We start from the raw sequence: 19,213 nt of genomic DNA, 5'->3' as shown, positions 1-19,213 counted from the left end.
GGATAGCATCTTGAGAGGGGGGTGAATAGTTTCTACCAATTAGGACGCTGTTGCTTGCCTGCCTTTTTGTCTGCCTGTAAAAACTGTATAAAAAATAAAGCTATCTGCAAGAGCAAGAAAAGCATCTTTGATCAGAGCAAATGACTGGACATTGATTTTCTACAGGGCAGATCTGCTGCCTGACCTGCTGTCCCATCGCCGCCTGAACTGCCACCTGACCTGCTGCCCCATTGCTGCTGCCCGATCGCTATTAGCCGAGGACACTCTGCCACACCACCGGACCTGCTCCCTGACCTGCCACTGGACGTGCCACCCCATCGCCACCGCCTGATCTGCCACCAGATTTGCCATCTCATCACTGCCAGATCTGTCACCCAATCACCATTAGCCGAGGACGCCCTGCCACACTACCAGACCTGCCAACTCACCACAGGACCTGCCACCCAATTGCCACCGGCGGACCTGCCACCTGACCTACTGGTGGACCTGCCGCCCCATCGCCACCAGACCGCATCAGAGAGAGGTATGGCTTGGCTTCCAGCACAGGAGAGGGTGGGCAAAGATTAGGGCAGTGGTGGAATTCAATTTTTTTAACAACCGGTTCTGTGGGCATGGCTAGCTGTTCATGTGACCGGGTGGGTGTGGCTATGTGCATAGGGACTATTCAGAGGGCTGAAAAAAGTCATTTCTGACTGGTCCTCGCACTTTTGACTGGTCCTCGCATTTATGACCATCCTCACATTTATGCCCGTTGCAGCATTCTTAACAACTGTGTCACTCATTTCACAACTACTTCTCTTCACCATGATGACAAGATAGGGCGCAAAACGTAAAATGTGAGGACAGTCGTAAGTGCGAGGACTGGTCAAAAGTGCGAGGACCGGTCAAAATAACTTTTTCAGCCCTCTGAGTAGTCCATATGCACATAGGGACTACCCAGAGGGCTGAAAAAGTGATTTCTGACAGTCCTTGCACTTTAGACCGGTCATCATTTATGCCCATTGCAGCATTCTTAATGAAATTAATAAAATAAAAATGACCTGCTGGAGCGGTCGAGGCAGTCCGAGACAGGCGTTCGGGCAAGGTGATACAACTGGGGTAGGTAGGCTGCTGCTGCCCAGGTGGGAGGCGGGCGCAGGCCTACAGGGCTGGCTGCAGGGTGAAGCGATCGGATGGGGTAGGTCAGGGCTCTGGAAATTTAAACACTCAACCTTAAACACATGCAAACACTTAAACACAACCTTAAACCTGGGTGGGCATTGCCAACTCCATATCACTTACTCTCACTCAGGTTTTGTGGCTCCCAGTATTTTCTTTTAAACTGGTATCTCTGTGTGTCACTTTCATCTCTCTCATCTCTTTCTTTCTCCCTCCCTCTCTTTCTCTCTTTCTCTCTTTCTCTCCATCTCTCTTTCTCCCTTTCTCTCTCCTTCATCTCTCTTTCTCTCCATCTCTCTTTCTCCCCCCTCTTTCTCTCCTTCATTTCTCTTTCTCTCCATCTTTCTCCCCCCTCTTTCTCTCCTTCGTCTCTTTCTCCCCTCTCTCTTTCTCTCCTTCATCTCTCTTTCTCTCCCCCTCTTTCTCTCCATCTCTCTTTCTCTCCATCTCTTTCTCCCCCCTCTTTTTATCTTTCATCTTTCTCTCCATCTCTCTTTCTCACTCCCCTTTCTCTTTCATCTCTCTTTCTCACCCCTCTTTCTCTCCATCTCTCTTTCTCACCCCTCTTTCTCTCCATCTCTCTTTCTCACCCCCACTTCTCTCCTTCATCTCTCTTTCTCTTCATCTCTCTTTCTCCTCTCCTGCCCGGGTGACAGTGGCGGCAGCAGCGCACCAACCGCACCATCGGGTCGCCGTCGGCCTGGAGGCGGCATCTTAAGCCTGCGTCCCACTGCACGTGTGCTCGCCTGGCTGCGCCTGCAGCCGGCTCTGGTGGCTCTTACTGAGCTTCGCAATGGGACAGACGGCGCCCCTCCTCCTCCTGGAGCCCATTACAATGCAGAGCATCGGATGCAGCCTGGGCAACCAGTTCCGGGGCGGAGAAAAGTTGCGTGTCTCTCCCAGCGACTGGATGACGTAGGGTAGGCTGGCACCGCGCGGGTGGGAGGCGGCCGCAGGACAGTCCTGCTGGGTTGGCAGCAGGCCGAGACGTTTGGATGGGGTATCCAGCGGCCGCCAGCTGCTGGCTACCCAATCCAAGCACCTTGCTGGCCACCCAATCCAAGCGCCTCACTAGCCACGCAGTCGCTGACCGCAGCCTATCCCCATCCAAGCACCTCGCTAGTGCCTGGCAGCTGCGTGGCTAGCAAGGCGCATGGATGAAGTAGCCAGCGGCTCACAGCTGCTGGCCACCCCATCCAAACACCTCGCCAGCCACGCAGCCGCCAGCCACTAGCAAGGTGCTCGGATGGGGGTAGGCTGCGGCTGGCAGCCATGCGGGCGCAGGTCGACCACCTTTCCCAGCCCCGCTTCCCCGAGGGCAGCACTCGGCTGTACTTGCCTGTTGTGCTGCTGGAGCAGTTGGGGGCAGTCTGATGTTGGTGTTCGGGAACAGAGTGGGAGGCCACTGCGGGCAAAGTTAGGAAAGCAGGCTGGGCCACATGGTCGAGGAGCCAAAGAATAACTGCAGGCAAGCTGTGCAACACTGCGAGCGACACCAGTAAATAGTGGTTGGCGGGATGGGGCGAGGGGCGGGCGACCCATCAATTTAACAAACAGTTTGTGTGCTGCAAGGGCCGAGGCCAATAAATAGTGGTGCAGAGGAGCAGGGCAAGGGTCGGGGCGAGCCAACAATTTAACAAACGGTTCGGCCAAATCTCCTAGAACTGGCAGTCTCCCACCACTTGGTTAGGGTTAAGGGTTAGGGGCTGGGGTTAAACGTTACGGTTAGGGTTAGTGCCTGTTTGTGTTTGTAAAAATAACATGGCTAGATTTTTTTTTTTTTGGGAGGAAAAGAATCACCAATGTCCTAATATTCTCAGCTTGCTAAGTTTAGGGCAGGGGCGTGATGAGCTACTGTGGCATGTACTGGTACTGTATACGGTATACCAGTATCTTGTGTATGAATGTATGAACATGGTTTCAGCTACAGTGTTCTGTATTGCTATAAAGGACACATTACTGTTCTTTCTTGCAGAAAAAGAAAAAGACGCTACATACCAGTACAACGATGTCAAAGCATCGTTTGGCAAGCATATAAAATCTATTTCAAGCTGGAAGTCGTGAAATATGCTGAGGAATATGGAAACAGAGCAGCAGGGAAACATTTTGGACCACCTAAAACTGAAAAAATGATAAGAAAGTCAAAACAGGTGGATCAGCTGCAAAAAATAAAGGATAAAAGCAAGCACAACTTTTGTAGGCTTCTTGCAAAGTGGCCACAGTTAGAGGAGGATATGAAAGACTGCATCACACGTCACCGGAACAGTAGCTTTGCAGTTTCCACAAAAAAATTGATATATGAAGCCAAATTGCTGCACAGAAAGGCATTCGGGATTTTATTGGATCACCATCGTGGTACTTCAGATTTATGAGGAGAGATGGCCCTGCTATGCGCACCAAAACTAGAATTACGCAAAAAATGCCAAAAGGGTATGAATCTTAAGATTCTGTCTTTTCATACTTTTGTGATAGTCCAGGAAGAAAAATAATTTTGAAATTGGCCAGATTGGGAATATGGATGAAGTTCCGCTAACCTTTGATGTGCCATCCAATAAGGTGCCAAAAGCATAACCGTGAATACCTCAGGAGATGAGAAAATACATTACACGGTTGTGTTGTTCTGCTGTGCAGATGGCACCAAATTGCCACCAATGTTAATATTCAAAAGGAAAACCTTCCCAAAAGAAGTGATTCCAAGAGGTGTTGTGCATGTCCATGAGAAAGGATGGATGGACGAACATGGAATGAAAGTATGGATTGAAAAAGTGTGGTCCCAACGTCTGGGAGGGCTTCCGAAAAAACCTCCTTTGTTAGTGCTCAACCAGTTTAGAGCACATATTAGTGAAACCACAAAGAAAAGATTCAAAGAAGTGAAGACTCATCTAGCTGTAACTCCTGGGGCTCTTACCACCCTGTTGCAACCTCTTGACGTTTCCATCAACAAACCATTCAAAGTGTACATGCGAGAAGAGTAGAACAAATGGATGGCTGCTGGTAATCATCATCTGACACCCACTGGACGAATGAGGAGGCCCACTGTCACTCAGGTTTGTGAATGGGTAAAAACATAATGGAACTCAGTGAAGGACGAAATTGTTACACGATCATTCAAAAAATGTGGCATTAGCAATGCCTTATATGGAACTGAAGATGATATCATTTATGAAGGTAGTGAAGAAAGTGATGTCAGTGATTGTGAGCAACTGAGCTTCCTAAATTCTGACACCAGCGATGATGATGAATTCTTTGGGTTCTTTGGGTGGGTGACCACCTTTAAAGCGCTCCATGGCTTAGGGCCGGGGTAGTTACGAGACCGCCTTCTGCCACCAATAGCCTCCCACCGGCCAGTACGCTCACACAGAGTGGGCTTCCTCAGGGTGCCGTCCGCCAGACAATGTCGGCTGATGACTCCCAGGGGGAGAGCCTTCTCTGTGGCGGCGCCCACCCTCTGGAACAACCTCCCCCCAGAGATACGTACAATAACAGACCTCCGGATTTTTCGTCGGGCCCTGAAAACCCATTTATTTCAACTAGCTGGGCTGGCTTGAGTTAATTTTCAATTGATTTTAAATTGGGTTGTTTTAATTTACGGCCAAAATATTTAATTATTTTAAACTGCTTTTAAATTTTGTATGTATTGTTTTTTACTTTGGCTGTTCACCGCTCTGAGTCCTATTTTGGAGAAGGGCGGTATAGAAATTTAAATAATAAATAAATAAATAAATAAAATTAGAGGAATGCTTGAACCTTAAAGTCTCTCCTCATTTGTTAATGACAGTCATGATGGTTCTTAATACCGCTGTTGACTTTACATGGTTGTTAAAATTATGCTTGGTTATAAAAATTATTCTGCTATATTTTATGAAATATATTATTACACCATTTGGTTCAGAATATTTTTTTCCTTGTTTTCCTCCTCTAAAACCTAGGTATGTCTTATACTCCGAAAAATACAGCAACTTTATATAGTTGTTGCTCTCTATCGCCACCTAGTGGCCGGAGAGACAAATATGCCCCAACTATATTGTCTGAAGCTGACTGCCCATTTACCCATCAGCTCGCTCTCAAACCAAGTGCATGCTGGGAAACCAAACTCCATTTCCCTTGGCATTTGGAGAAGGCAGAAGGAGCCATTTTAACCTATCGCACATGGTCATCCAAGAGCAAACTCACATGCCACACACAACATTGCTGATGAAATTCAAACTGCTTATATTTATTATTTGTTATGTTCAGCAGACAGCAGTCTATCTTATATTTGATTTTCACTATATGTGTTCCTATTTCCTTCAGCTTCACCATATCCTGTTCTCATATCCTTGTTACGTTCAGCAGTAACTTAATACCGTGTTTCCCCGAAAATAAGACCCTGTGTTATATTTTTTTGAACCCTGAAATAAGCGTTTGGCCTTATTGCCATGCGCTCAAAAGCCCAATTGGGCTTATTAGGGGATGTCTTATTTTGGGGGAAATGGTACTATCTTATATTTGATTCTCACTATATGTATTTCTACTTCCCTCACTTTCACCATACCCTGGTCTCCCAATAAAGCATTCAGATCTACATACACGGACCGTTTTATTGGAAGCTAGGTGGGTTGAGCTGCCTGTCGAGCTGCACACAGACTAACGTGCAGTGGGGACAGAACAGGTTCTGTTTCTCTTCTTTACCATCAGTGAGAAAAGACTTCTATGGAACACGGATAGGGATGTGGAAATGACTCTGGGAGACGGGGAAGAGTCACAGTCTGGACAACCATCATTCAAAAGATATCCTCATCCCCAGAAGGAGACGGACAGAGTGGGGCACTGGAAGAATGGCAGAAGAAACTCCCCCTGTGGTATCGCTGAATGTGTGAAGGAAGATGTGGCCTTCGTATCTGGAGGAGGCTGAGGAGTGGCTCTTTCAGTCGGTCCTCTTCTGCTTGAGTCCAGTCCACTATTTCAGCTGTGTATGGAAAGACTTTAATTGCCCAGGTTTTAAATGCCTTGATGTATTTCCTCCATTGAGCTTGAACTTTAAGATCTTTTTCACTCTTGATGTATTCACTTCTAACCTTCCACTTCAATGTGCTTGATCTTGTCAGTTTAAAGAATGCCAAGGTACAGAGCCATAGGGCTCTGCAAGGTTTTTTTTCCTAAAGTGCTGAGCCTCTGCATGGATTTTTTATAGTTATGGGGCTTTTAAAAACCTTGCAGGGCTTCAGCATTTTAGGAAAAAAAATTTCCAGAGCCCTTTGGCTTTAAAAAACACTTTTAGAGCAGTGCAGCCAAAGGTTCAGAGGCAACGGCAGGGAGGGGGTTTTTTGGGATCAAAATAGGAAACTCCTGCCTGCCACTAGCTGTTATTTTCTGTTTTGTTTCCAGTTCTTCCTTGTTCTTTCTTGCTTCTATGGTATTTCTTCATTAGGTATTTTGTAGTCTTCTTATTCTTCAGCATCTTGTTTTTCATGTTCTCACTTCATTGCATCGGATCTCAGCTTGCTGATCTTATTTTCCAGTCTGAACTTCTATTTTGGTAGCGAACTGTTTGACATTTTTTCTTCTTTGTTGATTTTCCATCCTAGATATTTAGCTATCACTGCAGCTGTGCTGTACCTCAATTGGTTTGTTTCTTGAAGTGAGCCTGTCTCTATATTTGATACTACAGTACTGGTATCTTTTAATACTTGTGCTCTTTTTCTGAAGATGCTTCAGTGCAGGCAACTTTATTCTGTGTGTGCGTGTATGTTTTTCTACATGCTCAGTTATTGTTTCAGTTTTTCAATTTATTAGTTAGAGGGTTTTGTTATTTCTGAGGCAGAGGTGAGGATGCTTCGTTTCTGAATGAAATCATTTCTATAGCTTTTGTGGCCCGTCAGCGGCCTGTGCAGCTAGTAGCTGATTCCGACAGCGAGGAGGCTGGTGTGGTGCTGCGCCAGCAGCCTGTGCAGCTGGCACTCGAGTCAGACAATGAGGAGTTGGAGAAGATGTGCCAGAGGCAGGGATTCAGCCAGGGCCTTCAGAACCTCCAGAAGCTCCCTTAAGTGAAGAGGATGAAGAGGAGGAGCCTCTTTTCAATTCATGAGCATGTAGAGCTGCCAAAAGGCAGAAGTGGCTCCTCAGGAGGAGGTCTCCTCGAGAGTAAGGCTTGGGGCTAATTGGCCACTCCCTTAGCCTATTTAAGGAGGAAAGCCTTTCCTTCACATACCTTCATGTCTTGACTTGTTTATCTTATCAGCTTCCTGCATATTGCTTCTGGGCATTCTGCCAACCACAGTAAGCTTTGAGTATTATTCTTTGAATTCTTGGCTGCTGTTAATGCAGTTAATTAACAGCCATTGTTGTAAAAAACTGGTTTAGTGTGTGCTGCCGCCTTTGGGGTCCCTAGCTGGGGCAGAACAATAGCTATGCTTGCTTCCGCTACTCCCAATTCCCCCTGGTTTGTCTCTACAGTCTGACTTACTTCTGGAAATGCTTTGGTTTCTTTACCCTCGGCATCATTATGTTATCCATCGTCTATCCACTACAAAACGAAGGCCTCTTCCACATGTTTCCAACCAATGCAGTCCTGAGATTTCTTTGGGCCCACAATACTTGCTGATGTCATCACTCCATTTTGTTTTAGATCTCTTTCATGGATGCTTTTTATCAAGTGGGATCCATTCTATAACTGCCTCGGTCCACCTGCCATCGGTTCTTCTTGCTATGCAACCTGCCCTTTTCCATTTAAATTCTTTTCTTCCCTATGGATGAAATTGTATACTTTCGTTTGTTCTCTAATCCAGAGTTGCCCAAATTTTCTGGGTTGGCAGAACATGTGCGTGCGCAAAGAGGCACACGAGCAAACAAGGCCAGCGCCGCACAACGCTTGTAGTGATGCTAGAGCCTGCATGATAACCATATGGTAGCACCCAGGCGACACTTGCTCCGTCCCCAGTGCCCCAAGACACAGTGATCCCAGCGCCCCCACACTCATGGCAACACTAGCACCAGTGGGGTGTGTGCACATACTCACATGCGTGCACTGACCAGCCATTCACATGGCCTGTTGGCCAACAGGGAACTGCCTGGTAGTGGGCTGCAGCCCACAGGTTGGGTACCCCTACTCTACTCCATGTGCAGGTCGTTCTATCTTGAAGGTGTGCTTCCAATGATTTGTTTCTATTCACCATATAAGAAGAGCTCTAGGTAGAATACTTTATGATTGGGACAGTGCTCCCATTGCTTTTCCCCAGGAAGAGAAGGCCCGAGGAAGCAGACAGCCATTTCTCCACTCCTCCAAATTGGAGAAGGGGGTATGGAGGAGCTGGGGAAGCACCTCAGATTGCCTTGGGCTTCTTTTGGCCATCCAATGGAGGCCTAGAGATCTCCAAGGATGGAGGGCGCCCTCAGCCCAGAAATTCAACACCAACGTTTCTGCGGGTGCTATTGCTGCCAGCACCTCCCCCCACCCCAGCCCACGAGCTTTGCAGCCACCTGAAGCTATGTGAGTAGAAAGAGCATCCGGCCAATAAACATTCTACTAGATCCATTCAAGTGCCCAGACTCCACCCTAGAAATGATTATGGGGTCCTTAAAAGAAGATGATGACTTAGTAATAAATGGATACATTGACTTGACATCTGTCTTAGGACTCCTCTTGCCCTTTTTTTCATTTCCAGAAACCTCCATCAAGTCTCTCCCACCTCCCACCCCCAACTCCTTCCATCTGTCCCAGGAACGCATCCGCATTTCCAAGAAGATTCGGGCACAGAGCAAGAGAAATGTACTCATAATCATGTTCATACTTATATCTGTTATCTAATACATGCTTGACGAAATAAATTAAAAAAAATAAAAAAAATAAATCCCAGGTGTCCAGAAGCAAACATCAACGCTCCCTCCCTACCCACCACACTTTCTATTTCCCCCTTCTCCCCCCACTCAAAAGGCTAGCCCGGGCCTGGGATCTGAGCAGCTTTCCAACATCATTGGGCAGGGAACGAGCATGCGCAGAAGACTGTTATCATCACCCTCCGAGCGGAAGGGAATGAGGGTGGGTGGAGTTCCCCAGGGAAAAGCTCTCTAGCCAGCGGGAGGAACGGAGGGGCGCCTGTAGCGGCTCTGCCGCTCTAGGAAGGGGCTCTCGTTGATGGCGACTCTCCAAGCCAGGAGCGATTTGCAGCTGCCCTTCCCAGGCGCGGAAGGTCCGAAGCAGCCCAGCCCCATTTCTCCCCTCCTGGAAAGCGGGCGGAGGGGCTGCTGGGCCACCTCGGACCGCCTGGGGCTTGTCTCGGCTCCCCTCGAGCAGGAGACGCCTTCAGGCCCGGGGTCCCCAGGGATGGAGGGCGCCCTCAGCCCAGAGATCCGCCGCCGCCGCTTCCGCGCTCTCGATGGCCGCCGCCAGGAGGCCGAGGGGCCCCGGGAGCTTTGCAGCCGCCTGCACCGGCTGTGCCGTCAGTGGCTGCGGCCGGAAAGGAGCAGCAAAGGGGAGATGCTGGACCTGGTGGTGCTGGAGCAGCTGCTGGCCCTGCTGCCCGCGGAGATGGCGAGCTGGGTGAGGGAGTGCGGGGCCGAGAGCTGCTCCCAGGCGGTGGCCCTGGCCGAAGGCTTCCTGCTCAGCCAAGCCCAGAGGGAAGGGCCGCCAAAGGGGCAGCAGGTGAGGAGATCTTTCAACGCCTCCAATGAACCGATGGTAGCAATGGCAGATTGAAGGCTGTCAGTCTTGAGCCGGTCAGGATCAGGTGCAGAATTAGCCTGCTGACTGCCAGTATTTGGGGAACCAATTTCTTCTGGGAATCTTTTTGTTTCTTGAAATGCTTGTTTCCTCTTGGAGATAATTCTGAGAGAAAAGAGAATTCAACCCTCTTTCAAGCACCCACGCTCCTGAGGGATAGAAGAGGGTCCTGAATTTGAGGAAGTGGCCTCAATTTCTTCTCCAACATCTCTTTATCTTTGCTCTAGTGCAGGAATTAATTGGGACACTTTTTCCAGTACAGCTGATGATATTCAAATGATTAATTCTCAGTCACTCCCATAGTTCTGACTTTATTACCTAAAATGTTAGACTATAAACTTTAGGGGTGTTTTTCAATCCTTTCACAGAATATTGTTTTCTAAAGTTAATGAAACAGTAGTGTCTCCCTGAACAGTTCTTCATTATGGGAGTCCTTGTGATTTTCATAGCAGTTCCTTTAGTTATCGCAACAGGGCTCCTTACATCCAATATCTATCTACAATGACCAGCATTTACCCAGAAAGAGCAGCTACATAGAGACCAGAGTCCCCAAGTTCTCTTATTTCGAATTAGGTTGGGGAAATACAGGTACAGAGAGAAAAAGTAAGGGAAGCAAACTAATACGGTTCTGGTTCCCTGAAAGTGGATCATAAACCAGACTCTTCTGTCAGTTGCAGGAGCCGTTTATGGGTGAGATCTCCACAGAGGCCCAGGAAGGAAGAGATCCATCCACCCCTTCTCAGGAGCTGCTTTTCAGGAGGATCCAACTGGGGCCTCCTTGCCAGGTAAGGGCAGGTTTCTTCTGAGAGCAGTGGAATACAAACTCCATCCGTTCATGATCTGCTTTTACCATGAAATGCTGAATCTGTGTCTATTTGAACTCAGTGTCCCCCTAGAATGTCCTGCAGAATCACACTCAGCGTTCAAGATTGTTCCTGAGTTGCAAACAGGAGAAAATTTGTAGGCTTCATTGTATTAGACAATCTGAAAATTAGAAATTGTTAGAAAATTTGTTTGCTGGAAAGACTTTAATACTTAACATTTTTCAGAAGAGTGCTGAAAACTCATTAGAAATGAAGCCCATGAATTTAAAGAATAGGAATGAGATTAAAAACCACATGAATCCCTTGAGGATAAAGCCCTAAGTGAATGTTAAATAGCTGCAATAGTAAGACTGTTAGCTAAGTTACTTGGGGATTTCTAGGCTCATTGCTAACATTTTAAAATAGGTTAAGAAAAATTTCTAGTGGGTGTGTCATATTTACTTAGGAGTTTGCTAGCCTAGGGGACTCTGCTCCCTGAAACCTCTTTGCTGGGTTATTCTGGCCCAGTGGGAAGCTCTGCAATGATGGCTGTGTTGCCATTCAGCCTGGATGCACCTAAGCCATGATTTGTGGAACTACAGATTCCCAGCCCCAAAGACTATGTGGAGATGCAGTCCTAAATCTGTTTCCGGTACGAAAATGTCATTGAGTTCCTTTGAACTTCTGTTCCCATTTTGTGCGGTAAGAGAGAAAACTTGCAAGTCTTTCCTGGTAATGTCTGCCAAGGAACATTTTCTTTCTTTTTCAGGGATCTGGTCCATTTGAGGAGGTGACTGTGGACTTCACGCTGGAGGAGTGGGAGCTGCTAGATTCTGGTCAGAAGACCTTGTGCAGAGAAGTCATGTGGGAAAATTTGAACGATATGGCTGCTCTGGGTAAGGCCATGCTTTGCTCTGGCTTCCATTCATTGGGGTGGTTTTTTTCAGTGGAGGATGACTAGCTATTTACACTCAGATGCTTAAGGTGATTGTCCCTCCTTAAGGCCTTGTCAGAAATACTCACCATAGACTCTGAAAATGTCCTAGTTGCTCCATGGCAGTGGCTGAACGTATTGACCAATCAGCACCAAAACCTTCATATATTTCTTGGCCTAAAAATTCTTTATATACCATCAGCATGTCCTAGATAACAGTTTGCAGCCTTCACATCCTAGCTAGACACATAGCTGCCACCAAACCTTGAACAGGGGAGACCCCCCACTTTTTCACCATTCTAATTTTAACAGAAATATTTATTTTCTTTTTTCCAAGGAGATGATGGACTGGAAAATGAGAATAGCAAGCAAGGAACGTTAAAGATAGAGAAGTGTGAAGTTGAAGAAGTGATAATTGGCTACGAAGAGGACACAAGAATGGAGAATGGAGGGGAGAAGTCATCCACTTCTGTTGCTGTTGGAATCCCCAGCTTCCTGTCCCAGCAAGATCTGGAAGGAAAGAAAGAGAAAAAATATGGGAAAAAAGAGAAAAATCAAATTGATTTACATGAATGTGGCATAAACCAGACTGAAGGGAAAATGTGTGAAAAATACAGCAAAAGCAAACCACATACCTTTGTAAATTCTGGGAGAGATTCCAGTCGAAGCAGAGAGATGAAACTATGCATGGAGTGTGGAAAGAGATTCATTAACTGGAGTGCACTTATTCTCCACCAAAGGATCCACACTGGGGAGAGACCACATAAATGCATGGAGTGTGGAAAAAGCTTTACCCAGAAAGGGCATCTTAATTCTCATAACAAGATCCACACAGGGGAGAGACCATATAAATGTATGAAATGTGGAAAGGCCTATACACGAAAAGGACATCTTAATTTTCATGAAAGGATACACACTGGGGAGGGACCATATAAATGCACAGAGTGTGGAAAGGGCTTTTCCGAGGAGAAAGAATTTACTCGCCACCAAATGATCCATACAGGGGAAAGACTGTATAAATGCCTGGAATGTGGAAAGAGCTTTACTCAGAAAGGATATCTCATTGCTCATGAACGGATCCACACCGGTGAGAGGCCATATCAATGCATGGAGTGTGGAAAGAGATTCATTAACAACAGTGCACTTATTCTCCATCAAAGGATCCACACCGGGGAGAGACCACATAAATGCATGGAGTGTGGAAAGAGCTTTATTCAGAAAGGACAACTTAATCGTCATGAAAGTATCCACAAAGGGGAGAGACCATATAAATGCATGGAATGTGGAAAGGGCTTTACTCGGAAAGTATATCTCATTTCTCATGAAAGGATCCACACAGGGGACAGTCCTTACAAATGCATGGAATGTGGAAAGGGCTTTTATGACATGACAAGTGCTACTCGTCACCAAAGGATTCACACAGGTGTTGTGGCCCGCCAGCAGCCTGTGCAGCTGGTAGCTGATTCCGACAATGAGGAGGCTGGTGGTGTGATTCACCAGCAGCCTGTGCAGCTGGCACCCGAGTCAGACAATGAGGAGGCTGAAGAAGATGTGGTGCCAAAGGTGGGGATTCAGCCAAGGCCTTCAGAACCTCCAGAAGCTCCCATAAGTGAAGAGGAAGGAGAGGAGGAGCCTCTTCTCGATGCATGATCGCGTAGAGCTGTTAAAAGGCAGGAGTGGCTCCTCAGGAGGAGGTCTTCTCAAGAGTAAGGCTTGGGGCTAATTGGGCACTCCCCTAGCCTATTTAAGGAAGGATGATGACTGATGCAATTTGCAGGAAACAACTTCGTTCATATGTTCATATTCCTTCGTGTCTTGATTCCAGAAACTTTTGATCGGCTCTTGCTTCTCTCATGTCAGTTTTCCTGCAAATTGCTTCTGGGCATTCTGCCAACCAGAGTAAGATTACAGTTATCTGAAATATTGTGCCTCAGAATTGAGTTATTATTCTTTGGATTATTGTCAGATGTTAATGAAGTTAAATTAACAGCTCTTGTTCAGAAAAGACTGATTTAAACTGTATTTGTGTTCGAACAACTACTACAAAAGCTCATTAGTTGTCCTTAATTAGTAAACTAAGGTTTGTACGGACTTTGTGTGTGCTGCGTTCTTTGGGGTCCATAGCTGGGGCAGAACAGCAGGAGGGAACATATAGATGCCTTGAGTGTGAAGAAATCTTAATGACTACAGCACCTTTAGTTGTCAGATTGTATGCAGACAGGAAAACTAAAAATGCATGGAAAGTGGATCAAGCTTGACTTAGTGTAGGTGCTCCCCTCTCATAAAAGGATGCACACAGGAAAAGCTGTACAAATCTATAGACTGATCTTTATTTGTAAGAGCCAACTTATTGATTTTTTTTTATTTAAATTTTTTATACCGCCCTTCTCCCGAAGGACTCAGGGCGGTGTACAGCCAAGATAAAAAACCAACAATATAAAAGTTAAAAACAATTTAAAATTATTAAATAGTTTGGCCAATACTCTAAAATAAAATAACCAAAGGATCCAGACATGCCAGGCAGCTTATTAATGCACAGAATATGCAAAGATGTTTATCTTGAGCCTGAATCGTATTTACCATCCAAGCAACAAGAAAAGGTAGAAGCACTCAAATGTGGAAAGAACTGAAGATGGATCAATGGGCTAATTTTTCATAGGATGACCCATTCAGGAGAGTCACCATAGAGACGTAAAAGAGAATGGGCGAGTTAGTGAAAATGCACTATTGTCTCACTCATCTAACACTTTCCGCACATATTCTCAGATATGGGGCACATAGAATCTCTTTGAAAGTTGGTTATCTTGGTATTGTTTTAGTGCTGGGCATGTGATCCCTCAGTGGTTCAGTCCCTAGTCATCTCACAGTTGGGCTATCATAATGCACTCTACATGGGGTACCCTCGAGGAGCATTCAGAGGCTACAAGTGGTGCAGAGTGCGATGGCCTGAGCAGTTTTGGGAACCCCCAAAATGGCCTCTGTAACACTATTGTTCCGTGAGCTACATTGGTACCGTCTCACCCCACTGGGATTTATCTGCCCCACTCGAGCCAGCAGAGGAGGCATGCTGCATTTCCCACTAGCCCAGGGGTGGGTTCCAATTTTTTTTACTACCGGTTCTATGGGCATAGCTTGTTTGGTGGGCGTGGCTTGGTGGTCATGTGACTGGGTGGATGTGGTTTGGTGTTGTGACGGTGTGGTTTGGTGGTCACACCCCTGGGTGTGGTTTGGTGGGCGTGACTGGGCGTGGCCAACTCGACATCACTCACATCAAGGGTTAAGGTTAGGGTGCCTGGCCTCTCCTTACCTCAGAGGCCTCAACGAGATACAGTTTCCCTGTCTATTTATTTACTACTACTGAACATCCAAAATATACTATTTAATCCTATGTACATATGCCATATGTGTGCATACATATTACATAGTATAGAGTATATAGGCACACAAAAAGATACATTATCTACTATATATACTGTATGTGTATGTACACACACAGAGAGCTCTTTTAAAACTATACACATTCAACCTCACTCACTACATTTGGAAAAACACACCCAGAATCCACTTTCTGCCACACATTTAACTATAACTTCTATACATTTAGAACATTACACACACCTTCAGATATTCTTCCCTACCTAGCTTGCACATGCCTGTTAGAGCCAGGAGAAGTCATGGATTGAGTAAAATGTGGTGAAACTCACTTAACAACGCTCTTGTTTAGCAACCAAAATTTTGGGCTCAATTGTGGTATTAAATCAAGGACTATCTCTGCCTTCCTCTGCATGGCAGCCTTGTCCTAGTAAACTCCTTTTCCTTTCTGGCAATTTTCCTCTCTGTTGGAGGCACCAAAACAATCTAGATGATATAAGGTTTCCTGCTGGAACAGGGGGTTAGACTAGATGGCTCCAAGGTCCCTTCCAGCCCCAGATTGCTATCCTGTTTCAAAGCGTCTTCTGAAGCCACGTCTAGTGCCAGGGTTTGTGGTCCTTCCTCTTTTCTTTCTTTCTCTTTCTTTCTTTCTCCCTCTCTTTCCCTCCCTCCCTCCCTCCCTCTTTCTTTTTCTTTCTTTCTCTTTCTCTCTCTCTCTCTTCCTCCCTCCTTTCCTTTCCTCCTTAAATGCCAGCAAAACCCACCACTTTGCTCCTAAAGTGGTCTAGGGCAGAAGTCTCCAACCTTGGCAACTTTTAGACTTGTGGACTTCAACTCCCAGAGTTCCTCAGCCAGCAAAGCTCCCAGAGTTCCTCAGCCAGGTGAGGTAGTGGTGGCAGGAACACTTCAGAGGCCGGCCCTTGAACAGTCTGAACCTGCTGCCCAGGCCTCTACTTCAGTACTAGTGGAGTCAGCACCACTACTGAGGAATCCAGTCAAGCACCCGAATGCCACAGCACAAACCCCCAGCCACCTCATGCTCCACAAGTGCTGCCATGCCCAACTGACCTTCACCATGTTCTCCCACACTTAACCAGGCAGGTCCAGCCTTCCAGGAGGCAGCTGCCGGTTGTGTCAGACCCTCTTTCAGATGCTGCTCACAGCCTTCTCCAAATTGCACCAGCCACTCTCCAAGAAGTACACCCCGTTCCCATGTGGAAAGAATCTTTGGAAAGATTCTGAGGCCTTCCAAGGCATCGCAAAACTGGGGGCGCTTGCTATTCTCCAAATGGTGCTGTAAAAGAGAGTGCAATGGAGAATGGAAGGCGCACACAGGAAGTGGTTTTGCCCAGTGGGAAAGAGCTGAGGTTGTCTCAGGGAACCAGGTGTAGGAGAAGCTGAGGGAAGCCCCAGTGCTCTCTCACTGGGTGAAAGCGCTTCCAGCATTACCCCTTTGCAAAAAATCCTGGGCAGGGGTTGGGCTGGCTTTGTGTTGTGGCCCATCAGCGGCCTGTGCAGCTAGTAGCTGATTCAATTTATTAGTTATTTTGTTATTTCTGAGGCAGAGGAGAGGATGCCTCGTTTCTGAATGAAATCATTTCTATAGCTTTTGTGGCCCGTCAGCGGCCTGTGCAACTAATAGCTGATTCTGACAGCGAGGAGGCTGGTGTGGTGCTGCGCCAGCAGCCTGTGCAGCTGGCACTCGAGTCAGACAATGAGGAGGCTGGAGAAGATGTGGTGCCAGAGGCGGGGATTCAGCCAGGGCCTTCAGAACCTCCAGAAGCTCCCTTAAGTGAAGAGGATGAAGAGGAGGAGCCTCTTCTTGATGCATGGGCGCGCAGAGCTACCAAAAGGCAGGAGTGGCTCCTCGGGAGGAGGTCTCCTCAAGAGTAAAGCTTGGGGCTAATTGGCCACTCCCTTAGCCTATTTAAAGAGGAATGCCTTTCGTTCACATACCTTCATGTCTTGTCTTGCTTATCTTATCAGCTTCCTGCATATTGCTTCTGGGCATTCTGCCAACCACAGTAAGCTTTCAGTTATTATTTTTTGAATTCTTGGCAGCTGTTAATGCAGTTAATTAACAGCCCTTGTTGTAAAAGACTGATTTATTTAGTAAACTAAGGTTTGAACGGACTTTGTGTGTGCTGCGTTCTTTGGGGTCTGTAACTGGGGCAGAACACTTTGCCATGGGAGAAAAAAGGTGGGAGGGGGAGTCTAGAAGGCAGTGTAAGGTCCCAAAATACACTTGAGTCACCAGAATGCCAAAGAGAGAGACTCAAGACGAGGCTTGCAAAAAAACCAGATTTTATGGCCAAAAACAAAATACTGAGTGGAACTATATCCAGAACATACAGATACAATGCATGCGAGGAGATAGCCACACCTTGGGGAAGGTATGGCGTCCTTTTATACCCTCAGAGATGTCAGCTTAGTACCCAATTCTGGCCTCCTAATTTAGGTTTGTGTATTCCTTGTTGCCCTGCAAGGGGGAATAGAAACTTCCCAATTAGTCATCTTAAGCATTTCTTTGTTTACTTAATTGGCCACTTAGCCCCTGGCTGTGGAAGACCCAGTTTATCCAGATCAAACATAAATTAGGGCTGAGGTGTAAATTATCCCTTGGAGATACGTACCATGCTCTTAGATGGCACAAGAAAAAACAGGGAGAAGATTTATATGGGTTTAGGTCAAATGGCAGGGACATATGTTTGACAAATACCAGATACATTACAGATACATAACAGAATATGTTTGTTACAGGAGATACAAATATAAAGGCATAATATATGTGATACAAATACAAAGGCATATATGTATTACAGGAACCTAATGGTTACAGAATATAGTATACCAGTATATCATATTCTAGTATTATTTATTATATCCTTATTATTGTTTACCTTCAGCAGATTTCAGGTGTTTTTTTTTCCCAGCACAAAGTAAGCGGCCCTATTGCGAACCGGTAGTAAAGGTAAGTAGAACCCACCCCTGTTCCATTGAGGATCTGTATACTGCACAAGTCAAAAAGAGGGCTGTGAAAATATCTACAGACCCCTCACATCCTGGACATAAATTGTTTCAACTTCTACCCTCAAAAAGACGTGAAGGGAAACAATAATAAGGATATAATAAATAATACTAGAATATGATATGCTGGTATACTAGATTCTGTAACCATTAGGTTCCTGTAATACATATATGCCTTTGTATTTGTATGTCTTTATATTTGTATCTCCTGTAACAAACAAATTCTGTTATTAGGCCTCTCTAAATGTATCTGGTATTTGTCAAACATATGTTCCTGGCATTTGATCTGAACCCATATCAATCTTCTTTCTGTTTTTCTTGTGCCATCTAAGAGCATGGTACATATCTCAGTTAGAACATCATCTGCAGGGATAATTTACACTTCAACTCTAACTTACACCTTTGATCTGTATAAGCTCCTTCCTTGCAGAACCAGGGGGCCAAATGAGCAATTGGGAGAACAAAGGAATGCTCAAGGAAAAGATAACACTAATTGGGAGGATTCTATTCCTTTGCAGGGCAACAAGTAATACACAAACCTAAACTAGGAGGCCAGAATTGGGTACTAACCTGATGTCTCTGAGGGTATAAAAGGACACCATACCTTCTCCAAGGTGTGGCTATCTCCTTGCATGCATTGCATCTGTATGTTCTGGATATAGTCCCACCCAGTATTTTGATTTTGGCCATAAATAAAATCTACTTTTTTTTTGCAGATTTTTTTTTTTTTGTCTCTCTCTTTGGCATTCTGGTCACTCAAGTATATTTTGGGACCTTACAGACACTATAGGGTACTGCACACAAAAACAACTAGACACAAGGAGAGTTTCCCCCCCCTCAATGCCATCACTGCTTAACAATTCCCACACTGTCAAATAATTTACTAAGACTATTACTATTATTCTTCTCTTCCTTACTAGTATCTATCTCTTCCCACTTATTACTATAACCATGTTGCTTGCATCTTTCAATTTATATTGTTTTTGTTTCCTAGTACAATTTGATAGCTTATTATTAACCTTGACTATCACTAAGTGTTGTATTTTTTATTCTTGATGAATGTATTTTGTTCTCCTTATGTACATTGAGAACATATAACACCAAAGAAAATTCCTTGTGTGTCCAATCACACTTGGCCAATAAAGAATTCTATTCTATTCTATTCTATTCTATTCTATTCTATTCTATTCTATTCTATTCTATTCTATTCTATTCTTCTGA

At 45.6% G+C, this 19,213-nt stretch overlaps 1 protein-coding gene across 1 annotated transcript in view; it reads left to right on the top strand.

The window, feature by feature from the left end:
* LOC117656481 (uncharacterized) overlaps positions 1-13,685 on the top strand; it is a 45,331-nt gene extending 31,646 nt beyond the window's left edge. Inside the window, exons 6-11 of the mRNA XM_087885232.1 lie at positions 343-523; positions 8,802-8,905; positions 9,239-9,778; positions 10,528-10,641; positions 11,429-11,555; positions 11,931-13,685. Of these exons, the coding sequence (XP_087741358.1) occupies positions 343-523; positions 8,802-8,905; positions 9,239-9,778; positions 10,528-10,641; positions 11,429-11,555; positions 11,931-13,243 (2,379 nt within the window). The 3' untranslated portion in view covers positions 13,244-13,685. The remainder of the gene's footprint in view (positions 1-342; positions 524-8,801; positions 8,906-9,238; positions 9,779-10,527; positions 10,642-11,428; positions 11,556-11,930) is intronic.
* Positions 13,686-19,213: the final 5,528 nt, after the last annotated feature.

Source organism: Pantherophis guttatus, chromosome 2 (genome assembly GCF_059756535.1).
Source record: "Pantherophis guttatus breed Tessera chromosome 2, ASM5975653v1, whole genome shotgun sequence".
Taxonomy (NCBI): Eukaryota; Metazoa; Chordata; class Lepidosauria; order Squamata; family Colubridae; genus Pantherophis; species Pantherophis guttatus.
This window is presented reverse-complemented; position numbering and strand designations above follow the sequence as displayed.